Below are 24,194 nucleotides of genomic sequence, written 5' to 3'. Positions count from 1 at the left end.
TCATGATATTGCCCAGGCTGGTGTCCAACTCCGGGCCTCGGGCCATCCTCCCAAGTACCTGGGATTGCAGGTGCAAGCCACCAAGCCCCGCACAACTGTCTTCTTGACAGGAACCTGCGGGCCGTCCCTGAGAAGCCGCAGGCGTGGCTGTTTCCTGTGAAGAGCCAGGCCGTTACAGGAAATAACTCTGCTCATTTTCCCCGCCTCCCTCCTGATGTCACAGTCTTCAGAAAAAGAGGATCTGCTTCTGGAAATCAGAATGAAAAGAATTAGACAGGGAAGCAGCGTGTGGTGTGTGTGTTGCCTCTGGCGTGTGGAGTCCTGTCCAGGTGTTGGGTAGAGCGTCTCCGGTCATGGGGGCGTGAGGGGACCTGGTGTGCAGGGTGTGACTGCGGTGAGTGTGAGTGTTTGGAAACATCCTCGGTTTGGGGGCAGCACGGGACAGCGGGATGGGGCCTTTCTCAGCCTTACCCCAACCCCAAGATGGGCCTGGCTCTTGGGGGCTTTGAGGGGGGAAGCAGGAAATACCCTCCTTCCCTGTGCATCTAAAGTTGTGGTTTGGAGAGATGGATGGCAGGGCCGGAGTGTCGTGGAGAAAGCAGTTGTTTTTAACGTTGCATTTTCATTTTCATTTTCTGCTCTCAGAGAGGCTGGCCTTGGTCGCTGCTGGTCGGTGCACTGGACAGGGCCTTCTCTCACTGTCGTCTTCCAGGAGCAGCCTGTGTCCAGGAGGCAGAAGGTAGGATCAGGAGCTGCCCTGCCCCCACTCCCTGAGCTCCAGTTTTGTGCTTTGCTAACTAATGTCCTCCCAGGGGCAGATTCTGGGGACTGGGGAGCCCAGGTCCCCAAGGGTCCCTGGTTGGGTAGAGCTGCACAGGACCCTTGCAAGTCTGGCTCTGGGATAGTCGCTTTCTTCTTTCTTCACCACGCCTGTAGCCTCACTGGGGTTTGGTGGGGCATGCGTGTGCAGGCCCTGCTCTGTTTTCAGCAAAACTCCTGGACAGGAGCTTTGGGATGATGTATTCCCAGCCTGTCTCCTAGAGCAGCCTCTGGGAATGGCAGGGCCCCAGGGAAAGGGAGAACTGGTGGGAGGTGCCCAGCCAGGGCCTCAGTCTCAGAAGGGCAGGAAAGTGAGGAGAGCGTGGCCATGGATTTCTTGGTGCCCACAGATGCCTCACTCCAGCCTGCATCCGTCTATTCCGCATCCCAGGGGTCGCAGGGCCCAGAAGGCAGCCCTCGCCCTGCTGAGTGTCTGCCTGGCAGTCTTTTGGATGCTAGGGCCACCAGAACACACTCTCCTGTGCCTGGTGCTCCACCTGGCCTCCCTGCAGCTGGGACTACTCCTGAATGGGGTCTGCAATCTGGCCGAGGAGCTGTGCCACATCCACTCCAGGTGACTCTCTGCAGTACCAGTGGTGACTGGGCACCCAACATGTGTCTGTCCCTTGACACCTAACCCTGCCCCTCCCTGAACTTCTGTGGCTGAGCTGGGCTGGGGGCTGGGGCTTGGCTGTCATCTGCAGGTACCAAGGCAGCTACTGGAAGGCTGTGCGGGCCTGCCTGGGCTGCCCCATCCGCTGCGGGGCCCTGCTGCTGCTGTCCTGTTACGTCTACTTCTCCCTCCCAAATGAGGCTGGCCTGCCCACCACTTGGATGCTTGCCCTCCTGGGCCTCTCACAGGCTCTGAACATCCTCCTGGGCCTCCAGGTAAGACACAGAGGGAGCTGGAGGGTCTGGCCAAGTGGAGGCTGTGGCTAGCGTGACCTGCTTTGAGTATGCTACTGTGAGTGGTTTAAAGGTTGGAGTCCTTGGAGTATGGCCTATAATGTCCTGGAACGGTAGGTTCAGCAGTGGCAGAGAAGGGAGCAAACTGGCAGCACATCGGGAAATCTTCTTGGAGGAGGAGGGCTCTGGATGTTCTTCATGGAGACCCCCAGCCCCATCCTGCTGTCCACAGAGCCTGACCCCAGCTGAGGTCTCTGCAATCTGTGAAAAAAGGAACTTCAACGTGGCCCATGGGCTGGCATGGTCGTACTACATCGGGTACCTGCGGCTTATCCTGCCAGGTGGGCCGTCCTCTATGCTCCCATTTCCAGACCTGTAAGACAGACAATAAGACACACAGCCTCTTGTGTTTCCAGAACTTGCTATACTTTTCAAAGCATTTTCATAGCCTACTAAATCATTTGATTCCCAAAGCATCCTTGTAGGTGTAAAGGATGCTATTATTATGCCTCATTTATAGTAAGAAATACGGGGCTTAGAGCCATTAAGTGACTACCCAAGGTCACCTGTGAATTCTATCTCTTTCCTTTTCTTTTTTTTTGATGGGGAGGGACAGGGTCTTTCTCTGTCGCCCAGGCTGGAGTGCAGTGGTATAATCATAGCTTACTGCAGCCTCGAACTCCTGGGCTCAAGCCATTCTCTCACCTCAGCCTCCTGAGTAGCTGGGACTACAGGCACAAGCCATCATGCCCAGCTAATTTTTAAAATTTTTTTGTAGGGACAAGGGTCTCACTATGTTGCCCACGCTGGTCTCCAACCCCTGGCCTCAAGCACTCCTCCCACCTCAGCTTCCCAAAGCTCCCAGCCATCATCCCTATTTTACAGATTTTAAAAGTGCAGTTCTGAGAAATCAAGTAACTTGTCCGATGTCACATGACTTAGGGAGAGGCGGAGAAAGGATCTGAGTCTGGTCCAGAGCCTGGACCCTTGACCACCGCACTGTGGAGCCCATGCGTCTTATTCCTCTGACTTGCAGGCTAAGCTGCGGCTCCTCTTCCACATCTCATTGCTACCTCGCACTGACACAAGGGCTTCTGCTAGAAGATAGTTCTGGAGGCCTGGTTCTGTGCACCTGGGAATGCTGGGAATGTCACCTCCCAGGGCTCAGCCGATCCCTCAGACCCCTGAAAGCTGTGGTGGGAAGGGGTGGGGCTGACACAGAAAGCTGGGAAAAGAAGTGTGGGGAAGGGTGGTGGGGCAGAAGGAGGGGCCAGGAGGGTTCCTGGATGCTCTGCCCCTCCTGGCCTTCTATACAATGACAGTGGACTGAACCCTCCATTTTTCTGCACCCACACACTGAGGGGCCAATGACCTGGGTCTCGGTCCTGAATCAGGCAAGAGATAGGGTTAGTGGGAATGACTTCATGGGCTTCCCTACTCCAGGGCTCCAGGCCCGGATCAGAACTTACAATCAGCTCCACAACAATATGCTACGAGGCACAGGGAGCCGGCGGCTGTACATCCTCTTCCCACTGGATTGTGGGGTGCCCGATGACCTGAGTGTGGCTGACCCCAACATTCGCTTCCTTCATATGCTGCCCCAGCAAATCACTGACCGTGCCGGCATCAAGGGCCGGATTTACACCAACAGCGTCTATGAGCTTCTGGAGAATGGGCAGCCGGTGAGTATGCAAGGAGGCAGGGCCACTGGGGACTGGTCAGGCCCCCGAGGACCCTGGGCCCTGGCCAAGCGCTGATGAAAATTCACCACCCTTCTCTGAACCTGTTTCCCCAGTTGGTCCCTGGGCTGGGCAAGATTCAGCTCTGAATGACAGTGATAAGTAACATTTATTGAGCACTTACTGCATGCCAGATGCTATTCTGGGTGCATCATCTGACCACCTCATTGAAGCCTCACCACCGCCCTGTGGGGAAGGTCTGTTATGATCCCTGCTTTACAGAGGAGGAAACTGAGGCTCAGAAACATGGGGGAAATGGATGATTTCAACTTGAGTATGCCATACTCTTGACCACAAAGCTGCCCTGGATGAAGGCTATGAGAATATCTGAGGGATTTCATGTGGGTGCAGGGGAACCCAGACTAGAGTTGAACCCCAAAGGCCAGCCCCCAGACTCAATTTCCAGCCGGAGTAGTTGACAGCCTGGTTCTGTGAGCCTTGCCCCGGGATCTTAGGAGGAGGATCTGTGAAGGACAAATTTAGCACAGCCCTGACCCTGATTTCAGAGTGAGGTGTCAGAGGCAAAGGTGGACCAAAGAGCAGAGACCCCATCGGGATGGCCACCTCCCAGGACTCCACCTTTGCAGACTGAGGGAATGGGGGCTCAGCCCAGGGCACTGGGGTCCAGACTCTGTCTGCCTGGCCCGTGACTTAGTCTGGTCTTCTCTCACCTCTTCCAGGCGGGCAGTTGTGTCTTGGAGTATGCCACCCCCTTGCAGACCTTGTTTGCCATGTCACAGGATGGTCGAGCTGGCTTTAGCCGGGAGGATCGGCTTGAGCAGGCCAAACTCTTCTGCCGGACGCTTGAGGACATCCTGGCAGATGTCCCAGGGTCTGAGAACAATTGCCGCCTCATCGTCTACCAGGGTGAGGGGTTGATAGGCTGGAGGGTGGGAGTCAGGGGTCCTGGGAGTGTCAGAAAGAGATAAGGCAGCACCATGCCCTGGGCATTTAAGCCCTGCCCCTTCCTCCCCTAGGAAAGGTCCCTCTCCTACCCCCAGACACTAGATTGCTTTCTGAGGTCTTTGGCTGTAGGGTGTGGGTGGAGCCTGAAGAAGTGGGTCCCAGGGGCCCCTCCATTTAGGGATGCCAGAGGAAGCAGAAGAGTCCCAGGCCAGTGTGTGCCAGGCACCGGAGACCAGGGCTGCAGCCTCAGCCCTGCCGCTTCCTCACTGTGTGACCTTGGGCAGATCTCTGCCCCACTCGGAGCATCATCTCTAAAAGTGAGAGGGTGGAATTCCATTATCTCTAAAACCACTTCTAGCTTGAGGAGTCCGTGAAACTCTAGCCCCAGTGGCTGGGGGGTGTGTAGGAAGAGGGGTAGGAAGGGTTAGCGGATCTTCCCCGCAAGTCCTCCGGGTGTGTTCAGAGTGGAAATGTCTCAGGTCCTCACCCCGCTCTCCTCTACTTCCCTGTCCCACACGCTGCAGAGGGAAGCGGCTTCTCGCTGTCACAGGAGATTCTCCAGCACTTGCGGCAGGAGGAAAAGGAGGAGGTTGCTGTGGGCACCTTGGGGACCTCAGTGGTGCCCAGTTCCTCCATGCTGTCCCAAGACCCTGAGCTCCTCATCAGCGGTATGGAACAGCCTCTCCCTCTCCGCACGGATATCTTCTGAGGTCCAGGTCACCTTGCCTGAGCCTCCAGTCACCTTCAGGACTCTGGACTGGGGGCTTTCTCCAGCAGCTGGGTGCCCGGCAGAGCCATATCCTCCCACTGGGGACTTTGCCCCTCGGGCAAGTCGTTTCACCTCTCTGAGCCTCAGTGTCCTCAGTCTGTGAGCCGAGATGATGATCACTGCACTACCTGCCTCGCAGGGTTGCTGTGAAGACTGTGAGCGCGTGGGAGTTTTTCATACTCCAAGCATCTGGTAACCTGGGGATGTGCCAGGTGTCTTCCACTGAGCCCCCCAGACCTACTCTCCACCCTTCTCCACCTCCTCTGCCCTGGGACGCTGACCCAGGATGGCATCAACAGGCTCCCCTGCCCTCCGGCTTCTGTTCACGTCCGGTGAATGGGGAGCCCCTGCAGGAGGACGGCGGGGGCGGGGAGGAGGAGGTGAGGTGGGGTAGTCATTCCCCCGGGTCGCTTCCCTGCAGTATCAAGGATGCTGTGGCTCTCCTGCCCGGCAGCCTCTCAGCAACCCTGTCTGTCTCCAGGTTTCTGGAATTGCTTCCTCCCCGTGCCCTTTCAAATCTAGTGGTGTATTGGTTCCCCACTGGGCTACTCACTGTCACTTGTGGTTTCCTTATCCCCAGCCCTTGCTCAATAGTCCCTTTTAAATACACTCCTCAGATTACCCAATTTGAGTGTGTCATCTTTTTCCTGCCAGACTCCGATATAAGGGATTGATTTTTCATCTGCAATGTCCAAATCTGCTTGCATGTACATGTTTCCTCGTACCCCTCCTCATCCTAGAACAGGGCAGTGGGGTGGTGGGTGTCATTTCAGTGGGGACAGAGTCCACCAGTCGGGCTGAAGGTATAAAGTTCGGAAGCACCCCCTCCCACCTGCCCTTTTAGTGCCCTGTCCCAGTGGGAGGCGTGGGGAGCAGGGGCCAGCAGCTGGCCTGGGCCAGCACACAGATGCTCTGAGAGCTCACAGCTGCGTCCTGGGCAAGGGGCCACTCAAAAGAGCAGGGGCCACTGAATAAATATCCCCAGATGAGAGAGCCTGCAAAGGGATAAGGGGGGAAAAGTCTGTATGAGAAGATGGGACACACCTGGGGGGCCTTGGATGACACAGCCAGCCACCATGCCGTACCTTATGCCTTCACTGCTAGAATCGAGTCGCTGCAACGACACTGAGCAGACACAACTGCCCCCACCTGGGAGGGACGGCAGCCCATCCCTGCTAGCTCCATCTGTTCTACCAGGTGGGGCTTGTTCCCTCCCTCCCGCCTTTGTTGGGTTTTTTTAAATCACAAATGCTCAGTGTGCATTCTGAGTACAGCATCACTGTGGAGAAATGCTCCACACACAGACACACATTTGCCAGAAGGAGCTGGCTGCCCCTAAGGATGACAGAGCCGCGGGTGTCAAGGCGGAGACAGTGTCCTCTCTCCCCAGATGCCCTAGCTGTTCTGCCCCCAAGGTCTGAGGATCCTCCAACATCACACCAGTGACTCCTACCCTAGAAACCAGCCCAGAATCAAGGGCCTTTCCAACACGACCTTCACCCTCCCCTCCAGCCCCAGGGTGGTGCTCAGGCTATGGAGCCTGATGGCCCCAGGTTCAAATCCTGACTCCACCACTTAGTACCTTTGTCTACCTGGGTATCCTGATAAACCTCAGTTTCCCCAAGTGTAAAGTGGGGATAACAGCGGCCCCTCCTCCCAAGGCTATTGTGAGGGGTGAGTGGTATAATATCTGTAGGTCCACAGATAAGCCCAGTGCCCAGCACACAGCTGACCCCCAAGGTGGAACAACTGTTAACATTATAGCTTCCTCTCACCAGTCCCAGGAGGCAATCCTTTCCTCTGCACACTGCAATCCCCACCGCTGTTCCTTTCCATACTCTATCATTTCCCAGCCTCCCTGACTATGCTGGGATCTCACTGAGGCCAGGATCCAGAGTTCACTTGTCTTCAGGAGTTCCCCAGAGTAAAACACCAGAAGTCCTTCCATAAATATCTGTCTGAGTTGGGCACGGCGGCACACGCCTATAATCCTAGCACTTTGAGAGGCCAAAGCGGGAGGATCACTTGAGGCCAGGAGTTTGAGACTAGCCTGAGCAAGAGCGAGACCCTGTCTCTACAAAAATACAAAAATTAGCCGGCTGTGGTGGAACGTACCTGTAGTGCCAGCTACTCAGGAGGCTGAGGCAGGAGGATTGCTTGAGCCCAGGAATTTGAGGTTGCTGTGAGCTATGATGACACCACTGCACTCTAGCCAGGGCAACAGAGCAAGACCCTGCCTCAAAAAAAAAAAAAAAAAAAAAAAAAAAGAATAAAAAGAAAAAAACCACCATAAATGTCTGTCTGCATGTTCTTGACTACACACGAATGAGATTCAGAGGTGCCAGGGAAATGGGAACCTTTCCAGAGAGCCCCCGGGAGGCCCAGCTTTGTCTTTCTGGTCCCTGGCTGCACCTTCCTGCCCCCCGTGAGGAGTGGTCCCCGCCCCACTCCTTCCTTCCCCAAACAAGTTCCATGGAGCTCCTTTTCCTTTCCTGTTTTCCCACAGTTGGAAAGTTCTGGATGTGGGAAATGTTTTGTGGTAAATTCTAGGCTTGTACCAACAGGCTCATGCGCACACAAAGTGGGAAGTAGGGAGAGGCCCCCAAACTACCCCCATCGCATCTGGGAAGGCAAGACAGAGTCAGTGGGGACCATTCAAAGGGAATCTTTGAACTATAAACTGTACTTGGGGCTTACAAGGGCTTTGGAGGTTAACAGGGCCTGGACCCTGGTAGCCAAAGGGTTGCCCCCCAGTAGGTGAAGGGTAACAGATACTCCTTCCTTCCCTGAGTCCTAATGAGTCTCAGAGAAGGCAGCCCCTGGGTTCCTTGCCTTGACTCTCCCTAGTTGGCCTTCAGAGGACCTGGAGGCCATGAAGCCAAGGCCTCTCCGCGGGGCCTCTGATGTTCCCGCTTGCGGGTGGGGTAGGGGGTGGAATCTCCCAAGCTGGATTCACTTTACACCAAAAGGGAAGGAGATTAGAGGTGCCAGGAGGGAGCAGGGACTTGGAGAAGGAGGTTCAGGGGTCTGGTGGCTCCTGAAGAAGAGGTAGTGACTTTGTAAGGGTGGCCTTGGGCACTGGGAATGCCCACAGCAGCACGTTTCTGGGCAAGGCCGTCAAGCTTCTTTTATTTCTCCTGTCCACGGTGGGGCTTTCTCTGTAAATATCCTGAGAGGGCAACTCCAGCTGAGTCCAATGTGCCCTCCGAAGCTCTCATGCCCAGGGTGCAATTTGCTTTTGCTCTAATTCTTTGTCCAGTTTCTTGTTCTGAGCTGTGTCAGGCTAACTTTCCAAATTCTCCCTCTTACAGGTAAGTGACTTCATTGATGCTGGGCCTGGGCCCATCTGATGCAGGGCAGGAGCTAGAGACAAGAGGTCCCCAGTGGTCTTCTTTTTTTTTTTTTTTTTTGAGACAGAGTCTCACTGTGTTGCCCGGGCTAGAGTGAGTGCCGTGGCGTCAGCCTAGCTCACAGCAACCTCAAACTCCTGGGCTCAAGCGATCCTACTGCCTCAGCCTCCCCAGTAGCTGGGACTACAGGCATGAGCCACCATGCCCGGCTAATTTTTTCTATATATATTTTTTAGTTGGCCAGATAATTTCTTTCTATTTTTTTAGTAGAGACGGGGTCTTGCTCTTGCTGAGGCTGGTCTTGAACTCCTGACCTTGAGCGATCCACCCGGCTCGGCCTCCCAGAGTGCTGGGATTACAGGCGTGAGCCACCGCGCCCGGCCCCCAGTGGTCTTCTTCATGCCCATCTTGGGGCCCAGCCCCTGCCAGTGGATGAGGCAGATGCTGCCCTCTGGCTTCGGGGCCCCTGGCTCTGCAGGGAGAGCGACACGGCCCTGGTGCAGCCTTGGTCCAGAGCGGACTGCCACCACGCAGACTGCCAGCAGGACAAAAACAGCGACAGGACAGTGAGCAGGGGAAGCCTATCCCTCGAGGGGGTTCCCAGGCCCCACCCAGTGCCTCCAGGAGCTGCCTCTGGGGCTCCTGCCCTGAACAGCTGTTCACAGCTGGAGAAGGCCAGGTGTGGGGCCAGCCTGGGAGGGGAGTGGCAGAGAGAGAGAGTGACATGGATGTGTACACACAGAAAAAGACCAAAATAGAGAGAGACGGACACCCAAAGGAAACTGAGGGAGAGACAGAGACAGAGTAAAGACATGGAGAGAGAGAGGGACAGGGAGAGGCAGAGAAGCACAGAGGTAAACCACATAGAGCAATCGAGAGAATGAAGGAAAAAGACAAAGGGGGATACAGAGAGAAAGATCAAAAGAGGAAAAAGGAAAGAAAAAGAGACAGATAAAGACAGACAGAAATATAGAGACAGAGACAGAGATAGGGAGACAGAGTCATTCAGAAAGGGACAGTGGGGGAAGCTTCGTTACAGTCGGGCCTATAGAGTTTGGCCTCTGAAGTCCCTTCCCACTGCCCCCCCTTCCCAAGTCTCTAGCAAAATTCCTAAAAAGATACTGTGTCCTGGGTCAGCAATCTTAGCACGCTATGGGCTACTGCCCCACGTCCTAGGCAGTGGGCAGGGAGCAGCTGCTTCTTAAAGTGCCAGAAAAAGGGAGTCATTGGCTAGCATCTTGGTCCCCCTGACTCCCGACTCACGTGGCAGGCAGAAAGATGGCACCCTGGGGCGGGGGAGAGGAAGATGAGACATGAATCGCCAGGCAGGGCAATTGCCTCACTCCATGACTACGCCCTCCCGGGTGTCAGAGTCAGGTTCAGGGGGCTTGGAGGAAAGGGAGTGCTCAGTGTGGACTCCTGGCTCTGCCCAGGACGGATGGAGGGGACCCTGTGCCAACCTACCTTTGTCAGGGCCCATGGGTTCTTCTACCAAAAGCCGGGGGACACGGTCCCTACTCTGTCTGTCTCCAGCCTGCTAGGTGCTGGGTGAAGGTGGGGGGATTGCTGTGAAGGTAGCAAACCTCAAAACTGTAAACCCCAGGGTTGGTGAGGTCACCACAGGCTCAAGAAACTTTTTCTCCCTAGCTTCCCCTCCTCCCAGACGGACGGTCCTGGAGTCCCTCCCTTTAGCCCTGTGCCCTCAGCCTGGCCCTCCCCGTGGGTAGGCAAGGACGTGCTGGAGCCCAGGAAAGCCTACCCGGGACAGACCCATTTCCTTCAGTCCCTCAGTCTCACTGCCAACCGTCCATCTCCTGCACTGTCCCTTTGCTTGTGGGAAGCCCAATACCCACCCCCGTCTTGCGGGTATGAGGTCTTTGGGGCCGCGGCCACAGGGCTCCCAAGGCAGGGGTGAGGAAGCGGCGCCAGCTGCACAGAGGAGAAAAGGAAGCTCAGGTGGGGGAAAGGCCCTGTGGGGGTCAGGCTGCTCTGGCAGGAAGGGGTGAGCCAAGAGTCTACCCGGTGCACCGTCCGCGACAGCAAGACAGTGCACTGCTCCCTTGGGACTGGCAGCCAGCCAGGTAAAGGAGGGCTTGGCCCCCACTCAGAGCTGCCACGTCTGTGGGGCTCCCAGGGCACACACCCTGTGCACACACCGGCACCGCTGCTTCCTGCATTGTGCTTCCTTCCGGGAACATCTGGGCCATGCTGGGCTCAGCGCTTAGCTCTGGTGGCACCTTAGTCTTCGTGCTTGGCACCTCCTTTCATGCCCCCTGTCCGCTTCAGGAGCCTGGGTCTGCCTGCCCACTCCACCTCCACCAGATCCCAGATGCCAGGCCAGCCCCCCACCCACCCTGCCCCCCGCCAGGACATGCTGACTCCCCACCCCAACCAATTTCCTTCAGTTACCATCCTTTGATCTTTTCTTTTTAAATACAATATCTCAAAGACACTGGAAACTATAGATTATAATATACTCTCTCTCTCTCTATATATATATACATATATATATAAATAAATAAATCTCTATTGTCCAACCACTAGCTCTGTCTTCTTTTAATAGTTTGCCACATGAGCACACCTACCCCAGATCTCAGTTTCTAAATACTGTTGGCTACTAAAAGGAATGAAGTCTTCTTAGAGAAATAGCTGATTCCAGGGCTGAGGCCAGCAAAGCACACGATAAACCTGAAACATCTCATTATGCCAGAAAGTGAGGAAGTGCTTAAAAAATGATGGAGACATGTCATAGGGACACAGAAGCCTGCTTGAAGGGGTTCCCACTGGCTAAAATGGGGACAATGTGAGCCTCAAAATAATATTGTTCTGTACCCCACTGAATAAAACAGGAATACAGGAGTCCATACACATATAAAAAGTGTCTTCCCACAAAAATCCCTATTAATTACAAAGGGGAAAAGTGTCACTTTAGCGTGATGAAAGCTGGCTGTAGTCAGGTAGCTGGTGGCCCCCAAAAAGATATGTCCCTATCTTAATCCCTAAAACCTGTGAATGTTACCTGATTTGGAAAAAGAGTCTTTACAGACGTAGTTAATGATCTAGTGATGAGGAGATCATCTTAGATTATCCAGGCGGGCCCTATATTCAAGGACAAGTGTCCTGGTAAGGGACACACAGAAGAGAAGACAAAGAGGAGAAGGTGAGGTGAAGATGGCGGCACAGGCTGAAGCTCTTCAGCTACAAGCTGAGGAGAAGGCGAGGAACATAATCTCCCCAAAGCCTTTGGAGGGAGTGTGGTGCCGATGACACCTTGATTTCAACTCCCGGCCTCTAGAGCTGTGAGAGAATAAATTTGTGTTGTTTTAAGCCACCACTTTGTGGTAATTTGTTACAGTAGCCACAGGAAACTAATAACCCTGGCAGACACCACCTTAAGCGAGGGATGAAAGTGAACATCCTCAGTAATGGAACAAATCAAAATCATGCACACTGGGCATGGTGGCACTCGCCTGTAGTCCCGGTTACTTGGGAGGCTGAGGCTGAGGCTCATGTAAGCTTAGAGGTTTGAGACCAGCTTGGGCAACATAGCAAAACTCTGTCTCAAAACAAACGAACAAAAAAAACCCCCCCAAAACAAAAAACCATGCATCATTTGATAGAGTGCAAAGAGAGGGACATAGCATTGCTTCCATGACATTCCTGCCAAAGATGAATAACCTAAATCTAATCATGAGGAAACATCAGATAAACCCAAATTGAGGGACAGTCTATAAAATAACTGGACTGTAACATTCAAAAGTGTTAAGGAAAGTCAAGGAAAGACCAAACTCCAGATCGAAGGAGACTAAAGAGACACACAATGAATAATTCTGGACAGGATCCTTTTGCTGTAAAGGACATTGCTGGGACAAGTGTCAAAATTGGAATAGGATCCTAAGATTATACGGTATTACTATTTAATGTCAATTTCCTAATTTTGATGACTGCATTGTGATTATGTAGAAGAGTGTCCTCATTTGTAGGAAATACACACTAAACTATTCAGGGGCATCCTGCCAGCAATTTACTCTCAACTGGTTCAGGGGAAAAAAGTTCTGTGTAACGTACTCCCAACTTCTGTAAGTTTGTGACTGCTTCAAACTAAAATATTTATTAAAAATAAAGAAGGAGAAAAGGAGATCAACCCTATAAATGCTTGTATATGTATGCGCATATTTTCACAGACTGGAAGGCGTATAGACAGGAAGGAAATCCACAACAATGATATAATTAATATTAAGGAGGTAGGATGGTGTGTAATATTCCTCTGCTCTTAAATCTTTTGTGTTTAGTTCAATAAATATATGCTGGAGACCGGCTCTATGGCAGGCAGTGTACAAAGTCGTAGGGGTACTGGAAAGTCACAATGCTGGCCTGCAGTGTAAGTGCTGCACGGATGCTGGGGACAGGGTGCTGCCCAGCACAGGGGACACCTAACCCCAATAGGGGACAGAGGTAAGGAAGCTTGGAATGAGGCCCATTCCTTTTTCCCACTAAGAATCACAATAATGTCTGTAGGGCCTCCCTAGAGATGCCGGGAGCCCCATCTGCACTGGGAGCCCCGAGGAGGGAGAGGAATGTGGAGAATTCAGTGTACAGGGCATGGGCGGCTGGTGGGCTGAGCTTCAGGAGAAGCAGGTCCGAGGCAGCACAGGGCGGGATGGAGTTAGACTCCAGGAAAGCACCCAGGTGGTGCGTGGTGGAAACTGATGACCCCTCTGTGGAGAGGAGAATGGGGATCGGGCCAGGTCCCATCACCGGTCATCATGCACAGGCCACACAGAGCCCTGGCACGTAGTTGTGGTCACTGCTGCTGCAGCCTCACATCCTCATTCGGGCTGCCGGGCTGAGCAGGGCCCCTGGAGCTAGTCCCAATCTGTTTCCTTCTATTCTTTGACAGGAAGCTCCTGGAGAGCCAGCCTCCACCCCCACCCCGCCCCAGCACTCCCTCTCTCTTTTCCACTATGGACAGAGCCTCCACTGAGCTGCTGCCTGCCCGCCACATACCCAGCTGACATGGGGACTGTAGGAGCCACACAGCTGTGCTGGGCGATCCTGGGCTTCCTCCTGCTCCGAGGTAAGACGCGCCTGCCACTTGGCTTCAGCGGTTCCTCTCCGTGGCTGGCAGTCTTGGACGCCTGGTCCCTGGTCAGTCCTTCCGGACACACATGCTCTCCATCGGGGGCTGTGCACGAAGGAAATTCCGGAGCCTTTCTGTGAAGGGGACCAGTGGGATTGAGGGTGCTATTGCCAGGCAGGGGTAGAATAGCGATATGGTTAAACCCTTTTGTGGGAACTTGTCCAGGGTGAACTGGGGCCCCCACAGAGCCTGGCCTCCTGAGTTGTGGGGAGCACTGTCTTGGTGTGCAACTGAGGCCAGGAAGCTTCTTCTAGGTGTGCGCAGGCCCAAGACGCGCGTGGCTGCCACGCTGAGCCTCACCCTGTGGTCTGAGGGCAGGGCTAACCATGGCCGCTCTACCGACTGTTCTAACACGAAATTGTCTGCACCGTGAGCTTTACAGGTGATCTTTTTTCTTCTTTCATATCAGGATTAAACACTGGGGAATTCCAAATGTTGACTTTAAGCTCAAATCACAGCAAGAGGGGCTCAGGTTAGACACAGAGAACTATTTACCAAGGAGGATTACCATTCTCACCCAGGCGGCTGGATGAGATGACCTCCAGAGGAGATGGCTCAGAAACAACACCTCTCAGACAGGGCTCTGATGAGGCCTGAAGCAGCTCATCGGGGGTCCTCTAATTAGGGAGCAGTTGCTGGGAATCAGGAGAAGTCCAGGACATTCTGACTCACAGGGCAGCAACTTCCCTTCGGTCACCCCCCTGCCCCCACCTCAACCTCCACAAATCCTCTGTGCTCAAACAGCAGAGTGCAAGATGGGAAGGGAGGCGGCCCTTTCCTGGAGGTGGGCAAGCGGGCCTGAGAACCAGAACCTTCTGCCTCTCAGACAGGCCAGGCATTTCTCTAAAAGCCCGTGGGCTGGCGGTAAAACTCTAATTGCCCCCATTCCCCCTCCCTCCCAGGACAGAGTCCGTGGGGCTGGGGCTGGGGGACTAGGCTGCTGTGGAAACGGCAGGGGAGGCCGGTGAGGTGGCATTTGCTCAGGCCTAGACTGCTCCCAGCTTGCCTACCCACTGTCCCCTCCCAGGCACGTGCCAGGGCTCTCCAGTGCCTGTGTAAATGCTTCCTCAGCCACTGTCCCTCCCTGGGTCTCCTAACCTCTCGGCCTGACGGCGCAGAGCACCTAGAGCCTCCTCCGCTTTGGTGGACTCAGGAATCCTGCCGAGCACGTTCAGGCCCACGCAGGGGCTGGACCGCGGGTACACAGAGCCAGGGCGGACGTGAGACTTGGAGGGTTTGAGAGAATGGGGCAAAAATCAAAGGGTCTAGCATATATTGAGCAGGGACAGATTTATCTGTTAGGCACTGGGTTAAGTGCTTTATATGCATTTTCTTTTCCTCACAACTTGTGAGGTACTGATATCACTTGCATTTTAAAGCAGAAAAAACTGAGGCCCAGGTCAGACAGTCAGTGACAGAGCTAGGACTTGAACTCAAGCCTGTCAGACTCTCAAATCCATGATTTTAACTACTTAATCAGGCTCTTGAAGAAACTGGGGGTGGGGTAGAGATAGACTGGAAGGGAATAAAGCCGGTAGGGACTAGGGAGGGGAGACCAGGAAAATCAGAAACTGCTGTGGCCAGAGTGCTCTGGGCATCTGGTCAGAGGCGCCCGGCCTGTGGCACAGATGCTCCCTAAATCCCTCCCCTGCTCACAGAGGAATCTTTGTTGGTGACAAGGGGAGGGGCAAGAGTCAAAGAGCAAGCAGGCAACTGGGACTTGAAGCTTGTGACTTTGGAACTCCTCCCAAGCCACTATATAGTTTTCTTTCTAGATAAATGCAGGAGGATGGTGCACTGTGCCTTCCCACCAAAAACTGTTATATCCTTATAGCATGCCTTGGATTGAAAGGACTTTCCCAGGGTCATCCTCAGCTAGAAAGGGTTCTCTTTAGACTGAGCTTCCTACAAGTTTTTTATTTTTGAGACAGAGTCTCACTCTGTTGCCCGGGCTAGAGTGAGTGCCGTGGCGTCAGCCTAGCTCACAGCAACCTCAAACTCCTGGGCTCAAGCGATCCTCCTGCCTCAGCCTCCCTAGTAGCTGGGACTACAGGCATGAGCCACCATGCCCGGCTAATTTTTTCTATATATATTTTTAGCTGTCCAAATCATTTCTTTCTATTTTTAGTAGAGACGGGGTCTCGCTCTTGCTCAGGCTGGTCTCGAACTCCTGAGCTCAAACAATCCGCCCACCTCCGCCTCCCATAGTGCTGGGATTACAGGTGTGAGCCACTGAGCCTGGCTCTTCCTACAAGTTTTAACTCCTCTCTTAACCCCCCACCCAACAAGGGAATGGGGCTCTCAGAAATGGTAACCTTGAAATGCATGGCCCAGGGTTTGGTCAAGGTTGGGCTTGGAAACAATTAATTCTACACTAATCCAAGTGATAGCCCCATGGAGGAAGGCAGTGGCTTAAGGAAAATAAACAGACCAGCAGGCTGCCGCAGGCTGGGGCGGGCCCCTGGCACCTAGCCGCCTCTGTCCATCCAGGCCTGGGCTTGGTGCTTCCCTGATGATGAGAGGCCAAGGGAGCAGGAGGGCCGGGCCGGGGGCTGCAGTCCCAGCCGGAGCAGAGGGACGGGAACCCAGCTGGGTGGCTCCATTTCCCCACGTTGTTTTCCTTTCACATTGTTCACAGGTTTCAAGAATGATTTCACTGTGGAAAATGAGCAAACACAACCTGACCTTTCAGGTCCCCCCCACCCAGCGGGACACACACAGAGGCGCATAAGTGCACACACACACACACACACACACACACACGCATCCGCGTAGAGGCCCACAGACACACACGTACATACAAAGAAGCTAACGAAGCCTCTGACTAGGGACTCCTGGTAACTGACTCCTCTCCGGGTTTGGCCAATAACAACCATTTCCTAAGTAACCTCTGCCTGTAACTGGCTCCTCGTTCTAGAGCTTCCCTGCCTCCTGTATATGCCTCAGAACTGGCTTCCTGTGCAGGCTCCTACCTCCAGCGGGATGGGGGGGAGAGCGATAGCCCTGATACAAGCCCTAATTCCTGCCCCGTCTCATTCACCTTCCCATCTTCCCATCCCCTTCTCTTGGGGCGGCTCCAGGATGACAATCTTCACGGGGGAAATGAATGGTCCAGCGGCAGCTTAGGGTAAACATTAGCCTAGAGACCTGGAGTCCCAGGTCCTTGTCTAAATGCAACCAGTCCTCTGTCCTTGGACATGTTGCTATTTAAAATAACCTTCCCCTGACCTTGTGTCAGGTTGGTATAATACCCATGTAGGGTTGAAGAGACAGGAAAAGACTCTGGGACTCTGAACCATGAGGTAGTGGTGATGGTGCTATCGAGCCATGGTCTCAGAGGAAGCCAGCACCGTGTGCTAGAGCCCACGTCCTTTAGCCCTCTGCCGAGCATGTCTGCCTTCCCGCCTGGGCAGCTCAGAAAGCCAAAAGGCCAGGCTTCCTCTGCGGGTTCTGTGCTGGGCGGGAGACTTACCACTCTAGTCTATGTGTTTTGTTTTCTCTTGCAGGCCACAACTCACAGCCCACAACAACCCAGACCTCTAGCTCTCAGGGTAAGAGCAAACACACAGGGTCTACCCCAGCATGTAGGCCTGGGAGCTTAGGAAGGGTGAGAGGAGCTCTATGTCAGTTTAGCACTAAGCTCAGGTGATTGGGGCTGGGGCCAGAGCTCTCAGGAGCTCATCCAAGGCTGAGCTCATCCAAGGCTGAGCTCATCCAGGGACTTTTTTCAGCCTGGCCCAGTCTAACATGTCTTGAAAGAGATGAATGGTTGGGGGTGGGAAGTCAGGGAGGGAGACAGACTCACCAGATATAGGGATGAAGATGGGGAACGGAGCATCAACCTCAACCTCTTATGATCTGTTGCAGGAGCCTCCAGCAGTCTAAGCCTGACCACAGAGCCAACTTCTCGAAACACAGGTAAGTGTGGTTGCCAAGGAGCTGGTCTCCTCTCTCCTGCCCCACACCCAGTCATTCAGACCTGCTTGGAGCCCAAGGGTTCTTGGATGGGTGAGTGAGTGTGGTGTCACCAACCTGCCCCACCTCCAATCCCCATCTGCCTCTGTCCTTGCAGGACACATCCCTTCCTCAGAGCCTAACAGCCCACGCCCTCTGCCCAGCACCGGTACCCCAGGTCCTGTGCCATTCAGACTACAGATGCCATCCAGGGAGAGCCCAACGAGAAGCCAGACAGTTTGTGCTCTAAAGGACAATATAAACTAGTGGGGGAACAGATAAGGGAACAGAACCTCACAGTGACAATTACAAAGCAGGGGAGGTGGCCTGTGATGGGCACAAGCAGGTGTTGGGGAGCCCAGAGCAGTGTCAGGCACTTCAGGCTCGGGCGGCCAGGGAGAGTCCCAGAGTGAGCGGCCTCTGGAGCTGAAGCCAGAAGGACTTGGGTGTGCAGGCAAAGGCTGTGGGGGGGACGGTGGCAGGGCGTACTCCAGGCAGAGGAGGGCACTGCACAGGTAAAGGCCCAGAGGTGAATGAGAGAGTGGCCCCTTCTGGAATTGAAAGCAGTAAAGAAAAGGAAGATTTTGGACTGAAGAGCCCTCCCTGTGCACGTGCTGGCAGAGGCCCCGAGCAGACCCCCATGTGCTTCCTGATTCCAGCTGCTCCAAAGAAGTCCCCACTGGCCACCATGGGAGCGAGCAAACCCGTAACACCGAGCTCAAGCTCCGCAGACGGGTACTCCATGTTCCCGCAGGGCCCCACTCAGGCCCAGCCACAGAAACACACATCAGGACTCGGTGAGTGCCTGGGCCAGGCTGGGGGTGGGTGGGGAAGGACTGTGGGTTATGGCCGGGTGGGCTCCTTCTTCCCCTCTTCGGGAGGTGGGTGCTGTCCCACAATCAGGATCCACATCAGCAGCACCGTGGTTTGGGGAAGAATGAGAGAGGCTTGGTGGGGAGTAGAGAGAGGAACTTGGGCCTGGTCACGGTGAAGGTAAAAGGAGCCTGGACTTGGGACTGAGAAAGGCATAGTTAGAGAGGAAGACCCCAAAGTGAAGGGAAAGGAGGCAGAAAATGCTGGGAAAGAGCTAGACTCTTCTCAGGGCAGGTTGGCCTTGAACCAGCAGCATGGGAGACGAGCTGGGCAGGGGCGGAGCCACCATCTTGGCCATGCTGTCTCACGGTGCAGGCACAGGTGCCCCAAGCAGCGGTGGCAGCGCTGGGGGCAGCGGCGGCAGCACAAGCAGAGGTATGTTCTGTTTGTGCTCACAAGGAAGAGGAGCTGAGGGGAGGTGTCTGTGACCCTTTCTGTCATCTCATCCCTTGGCTCTGGGGTTTTTTATACCCCTAGACTTATTTGGGTGGGGGTATGAGGAAAGATAAGGAAATGGAACAGCAACCAGGCTTGAAGCACAGTGAGTCATGGAGGGAAGCGAGGGGTGACTGTAGCACTTTTCAGGGGGCCAGAAACCTGTGCCCCTTCACTGGCAGCCTGGATGGGCGCCTGAGCCTCAGCCTGCCGTGCCCTTCTCTCCTCCCACCTCAACCCTTGACGAAACACAGACGGCTCTGCCTTGCCCAGTCTGGCTTCCTATCTCTGCAGCATAAATCCCTTTCCTCTGGGCCCCAAGGGGTGGTGGGAAGAGCACGATGAGGGAAACATCCTGAACCTTCTGGAGTCCTCTGGAACCAGTAACACGAGCAACCAGCAATGCTATTCACATGACTGCACGTCACCGCAGTTCTGACCTCTATCCTTGCGGGATCTGGTTGGAGTGGCAGGGAGGAAGTCTTTTTTGTAGGACGTGAGCTCTCTCTGCGGTCTTTTACCTGGGGGAAGTGGGAGGGAAGCCAGCTGTCTCTGGGTGGCTGTGTGGGTCCTCTTCCCTGATGCACTTAACCCCACTCCATTTTAGACGCGTCTCAAAATGTTACTCCCGATTCAGCCAGCACGAGCCTGAGCGCAAGGGAAGACTTGACCATCTTGCCCAGCCCCACCTCAGAGACGGTGCTCACTGTGGCTGCATTTGGTGAGAGAGGGAGGAGAGGTGGGCCATGGGAGGGGACCCGACCCCTGGACTTGACCTGGACTCTGGGTCTGGAACCACAAATTCAAATCTCACCCATTTGTTCTGGCTGATGAGGAAGGCCCTGGTGGGAGGGAGGTTCTTCCAGGTTCTCAAGGGGGATGGAGCTGGGCTGTGGAGCCCACCTTGGCCGTGGGCAGGAAGCTGAGGGCTCATTTGTTCAGCAGCGAAGTGGAATTCACTTTGCTCCCAGAGCCTGCCTATACAGGACAGCTGGGAAGGGAATTCTGAACTCTGGCTTCCCTCTTTGTCCCCTCCTCTGCCTCCTTTCACCTCATCCTTTTCCCTGTTCAGGTGTTATCAGCTTCATTGTCATCCTGGTGGTTGTGGTGATCGTCCTAGTCAGTGTGGTCAGTCTAAGGTTTAAGTGTCGGAAGAGCAAGGAGTCTGAAGGTACCTGCCGTGACCCTCAGGGCCCCCGTTTGCCCCTCTGTGCTGAGGACCCAGGGCGAGAGCCCAAGGTGACACCCAGCCTGGAGCCGAGGGAAGGAATGGCACAAGCACCACTCCATGAGTTGGGAGGGCCCCCTTGGGTGGGCTTTGAGGGGAAGGCTGGGCTTCTGAGTTATAGCATGTGACCCCCAATCTGTGCCTTCGGTTTTTACAGATCCCCAGAAACCAGGGAGTTCCGGGCTGTCTGAAAGGTAAGACTGTCAGAAGCCTAAGGGAGGAAACTTCTAGCTGACCCCCGGCTCCCACACTCCAGGAGGGAGCCGACGCTTCCTGCCTCCTACACACACATACCCCACAGCACACACGCATCCCAACACACACCCCACACCACAAACACACACCGCAACCCCCCACGCACATATACCACATGCACCCCACACCACACATACCCCCCACACCACACACCCAACATACCACACACACGCCCCACATATACCACACATACCCACCAACATATACCACACATATACCACACCCCCCAACATACACCACACACACACACCACACACACCCCAACATACACCACACACACACACACCACATACACCACACACATACTCCACACATTTACCACACACACCTCACACCACACATACCCGCCCACACCACACACCATACACACCACACACACACACCACACACACCACACACATACCCCACATACACCACACACACACCACACATACCCCCTACACCACACACCATATACACCACACACACCCCCACACCCCCCCACATATACCACATACACACCCTCAACATATACCACACACACACCCCACATACACCATACACATGCACCCCACACACATCCCACACCACATACCATACACACATCCCACACAGCTCACACACACACCATACACCACATATACCATACACACACCACACCACACAATACAATACATACATATCACACACATCACACACACACCACACACCATACCACACACACAATACATGTATACCATACATACCACACATACACCACACACCACACTCACGCACACAATCCTAACAGCCTCCACTGAGGCTGGGGCTAGGAGTGGGCAGATAGGGGCAGACCCAAAAGAAAACATTCAGGTGACAGGAGATGGACTGAAACTCTTCAGCCCCAGGGCTAAGCCTCGATAACTCCTTCATGAAAAGTGTAGGAATTCAGATTCTAAGCTTAGGAACCACTTATTGAATACCCGCTATTCCCTTTAAGCTTAGGAACCACTTATTGAATACCCGCTATGTGCCAAGCCCAATAGTTTATACTTTGTAATATCATCTCAAATTCTTACAGCAGTTCTTCAAGGTATATATTACTTCACTTTATACATTAAAAAAACTGAGGCTTAAGAAAGGTTGTAACTTGTTCAGGATCAAACAAGTAGTAAGTAGTATAACCAAGTAAATTTAAATACAAGTCTTTTGGACCTCAAAGCACACTCTCATTTCATTATGGTCCACCACTAAAATACAGATTTGTCAAACAAAAGTCCAAGGTTCAAGAACCCTATAGTTCCCTGACTTCCCATTGCCCTCCCGTCCTCCTCTCTAACCCAGACTCCTCAACTCCCCCAGCTGCTCCACAGCCAATGGAGAGAAAGACAGCATCACCCTCATCTCCATGAAGAACATCAACATGAATAACAGCAAAGGAGGCCTCTCAGCAGAGAAGGTGCTTTGTTCTGTTTCCTTCCTTACTTCCCCAAACTCACCTTCCCCCTCCTCCTCTTCCTGTCAGTCCTTAGTTCCTTAGCCAGAAAGGAGATACTCTCAAAGACCCAGGTTCTTTTTCCCTCTTCCCTATCCCACCACTCCTAAGTTCACCCTTCCTCATCATGCATTTATTTTTCAGGTTCTTTAAAAGTGACTTTGGGTCCCCATGAGTCCAAGGATGATGCAGCTGCCACTTGACTGTGAGGAGGAAGAAACGGGATTGGTAGAGGCAATAGATCACATATAAATTATTTTATCATTTTGTGTCTGCCCCCGGATCTAAAGGACACTAGCATTCCTCTAGGTCTGGGAGCAAGCTACCAATATAAGAGACTCCTTTCCACATGGACAGCCACTCTAGGAATACAGTTTGCTCCTCCTACTTTCTCGTGGTCCCAGAAAAGAGGATTTGATAGAGCAAGAGCAAGGAAAATGACAAGGTGGATCGATCCTTTCTACTTTGCATTAAAATTATTTTCTGGCCTGCAGTCTAATTTATTTTTCATCTTTTTTTAGAGACAAGGTCTTACTCTGTTGCCTACGCTGGAGTGCAGTGGTGCAGTCATAGTTCGTTGCAGCCTTGAATTCCTGGGCTCAAGCAATCCTCCTGCCTCAGCCTCCGAGTAGCTGGAACTACAGGTGTGAGCCACCAAGCCAGGCTAATTTTTAGAACTTTTTGTAGAGATGGGCTATGTTTCCAAGACTTGTCTTGAACTCCTGGCCTCAAGTGATCCTGCCACCTCGGCCTCCCTAAGTGTTGGGATTACAGTCATGAGTCACCATGCCCAGCCCTAATTTCTTTTAAGGTCTGTGCTCATATGCACATTTCTTAACAAATATTCTAGCAGCTTTGGGGCCAGGCATGCATACGAGTGTCTGCCTGTGTCGGCATTTTTCTCAGAAACCTGGGAGGTAGAGGTACTTTTTGTCAGATCTGCCGTGGTTCACCTGGCTTATTAAGTAGGGTTGAGGCAACTGACTAACCACCCAAATAGAAGAGAGAAACAGGGGGCTATAAACAGTGCCCAATTGTCACCAATAAAGAAGTTTTAAATCTGGAGAGGAAGAACATGGAAGCACAGCACATTTTGACTGGGAAAGTCCAGTGAGGAGAGCTGAATGACATGATGGCAAATGTCCTCTTCCTGCCCCAGGGTAGACATGCATCACTTTCGTCCTGGCCACAGGATGAACACTGGCAAGGTTTGCTGTGAGGATAGGCTTGTGACCAAAACTCCACCAACATTACCCCACACAGCTGTTATCTTTGTGTCCTAGAAATGGAATAAAGGATTGCAGAAATACTGTAAAGTCATTTAAAAGAAGGAGGAAAAGAGGCCCCAGCACAGTGGCTCATGCCTGTATTCCTACCTAGCCCTCTGGGAGGCTGAGGCAGGAGGATTGCTTGAGCTCAGGAGTTTGAGACCAGCCTGAGCAAGAGCAAGACCCCGTCTCTACTAAAAAATAGAAAAATTGGCCAGGTGTCATGGTACGAGCGTCGTGTAGTCCCAGCTACTTGGCAGGCTGAGGCAGGAGGATCGCTTGAGCCCAGGAGTTTGAGGTTGCGGTGAGCTATGATGACACCACTGCACTCTACCTCTACCTGGGTGACAGAGCAAGACTCTGTCTCGATTAAAAAAAAAAAAAAGAAAAGGAAGAAAAAAAAGGCAGAATCTGCTTTCTTAGTAATAGCCATGTCTACCATGACACTGGTTTGGAAATGAATCTTGGTTGGAGAGAATTAAGGAAAGAATGGTCAGTGTGTCTTCAGGGAGTGTTTAACTTTACAAGCACCTGCTAATCAGCAGTTTGGAACACAGGGAGAACACGGTTTACTCATTCTGAAGCAACAATGTGCTATTTTCTACTGGTTTAGACTTCACAAGTTGATATGAAAGCGAAAGCCTTAAACAAAAAGTTTCACTGTCTCTGTCCCATTAAAACTATTAAAGTGAGACTGAAGAAACCTACTGGATTCTAAAATCCTCTAGGGAAGGGCCTCTAACCTCCTCATGAGTGTAGTTCGTGCATGACGTGCTGTACCCAGCATATCCTTGGGTGAAGGAAATCTGGTTGTAAGGTTGGGCTCTGCTGTAGACTTGCAACTTGACTTCAGTGAAATCATCCCCCTTCTCCAAGCCTGTTTTCTTACTTTTAAAGTGAGGTGGCTAGATTATGTGGCCTTCACTATCTTTTGTAGTTCTTATTTTCCACAGTTCTATAAACTCTAAATGTAAGAAAAAAATGAGCACAATCTATTGAGTAGAGACCACTTCAGGTGGGAGCCAGGGACAAGTCTTAGTAGACTCCAGGCAAGACTTTGACATTCTCAGGACTTCCATGTCCCTGTGTATTAACAGGG

General features: G+C 53.1%; 3 protein-coding genes across 5 annotated transcripts; 2 read left to right on the top strand and 1 right to left on the bottom strand.

The window, feature by feature from the left end:
* Positions 1–217: 217 nt before the first annotated feature.
* STING1 (stimulator of interferon response cGAMP interactor 1) lies at positions 218–5,760 on the top strand. The gene is made up of 8 exons (XM_045550944.1): positions 218–394; positions 646–739; positions 1,170–1,393; positions 1,524–1,707; positions 1,958–2,066; positions 3,169–3,407; positions 4,145–4,331; positions 4,895–5,760. Exons 3-8 carry the CDS (start codon positions 1,170–1,172, stop codon positions 5,077–5,079), a joined length of 1,128 nt encoding a protein of 375 aa, XP_045406900.1. The 5' UTR covers positions 218–394; positions 646–739; the 3' UTR covers positions 5,080–5,760.
* Positions 5,761–8,444: 2,684 nt separating this feature from the next.
* Positions 8,445–10,696, bottom strand: SMIM33 (small integral membrane protein 33). Its single transcript, XM_045552566.1, is given in 6 exon segments — positions 8,445–8,530; positions 8,893–9,062; positions 9,064–9,181; positions 9,954–10,023; positions 10,343–10,418; positions 10,518–10,696. Coding segments are annotated over 6 exon segments (699 nt in total).
* Positions 10,697–13,423: 2,727 nt separating this feature from the next.
* Positions 13,424–22,320, top strand: ECSCR (endothelial cell surface expressed chemotaxis and apoptosis regulator). Of its 3 annotated transcripts, none has more exons than XM_045550943.1 (9): positions 13,424–13,566; positions 17,136–17,180; positions 17,497–17,547; positions 18,243–18,380; positions 19,529–19,612; positions 19,964–20,062; positions 20,277–20,313; positions 21,677–21,791; positions 21,972–22,320. In XM_045550943.1, exons 1-9 carry the CDS (start codon positions 13,506–13,508, stop codon positions 21,978–21,980), a joined length of 639 nt encoding a protein of 212 aa, XP_045406899.1. In that variant the 5' UTR covers positions 13,424–13,505; the 3' UTR covers positions 21,981–22,320. The 3 variants fall into 3 exon arrangements, with proteins under 3 accessions (XP_045406899.1, XP_045406897.1, XP_045406898.1); XM_045550941.1 differs by having other exon boundaries at positions 13,425–13,566; positions 19,499–19,612; XM_045550942.1 differs by having other exon boundaries at positions 13,426–13,566; positions 19,499–19,612; positions 21,695–21,791.
* The last annotated feature ends 1,874 nt before the right edge of the window (positions 22,321–24,194 follow it).

The sequence above is a fragment of the Lemur catta genome, chromosome 5 (genome assembly GCF_020740605.2).
Source record: "Lemur catta isolate mLemCat1 chromosome 5, mLemCat1.pri, whole genome shotgun sequence".
In the NCBI taxonomy this organism is placed as follows: Eukaryota; Metazoa; Chordata; class Mammalia; order Primates; family Lemuridae; genus Lemur; species Lemur catta.
The sequence above is the reverse complement of the archived record's forward strand: the minus strand, read 5'-3'. Positions and strand labels throughout refer to the sequence as shown.

Bases quoted from the DNA above. Each gene is read 5' to 3' on its own strand.
- STING1 (XM_045550944.1), top strand. From the start codon at position 1,170: ATGCCTCACTCCAGCCTGCATCCGTCTATTCCGCATCCCAGGGGTCGC. The intron at 2,067-3,168 runs GTGGGCCGTCCT...TCCCTACTCCAG, and splicing joins CCTGCGGCTTATCCTGCCAG to GGCTCCAGGCCCGGATCAGA. The intron at 3,408-4,144 runs GTGAGTATGCAA...CACCTCTTCCAG, and splicing joins TTCTGGAGAATGGGCAGCCG to GCGGGCAGTTGTGTCTTGGA.
- ECSCR (XM_045550941.1), top strand. From the start codon at position 13,506: ATGGGGACTGTAGGAGCCACACAGCTGTGCTGGGCGATCCTGGGCTTC. The intron at 13,567-17,135 runs GTAAGACGCGCC...TTTCTCTTGCAG, and splicing joins GGGCTTCCTCCTGCTCCGAG to GCCACAACTCACAGCCCACA. The intron at 20,314-21,676 runs GTAAGACTGTCA...TCTCTAACCCAG, and splicing joins AGTTCCGGGCTGTCTGAAAG to ACTCCTCAACTCCCCCAGCT.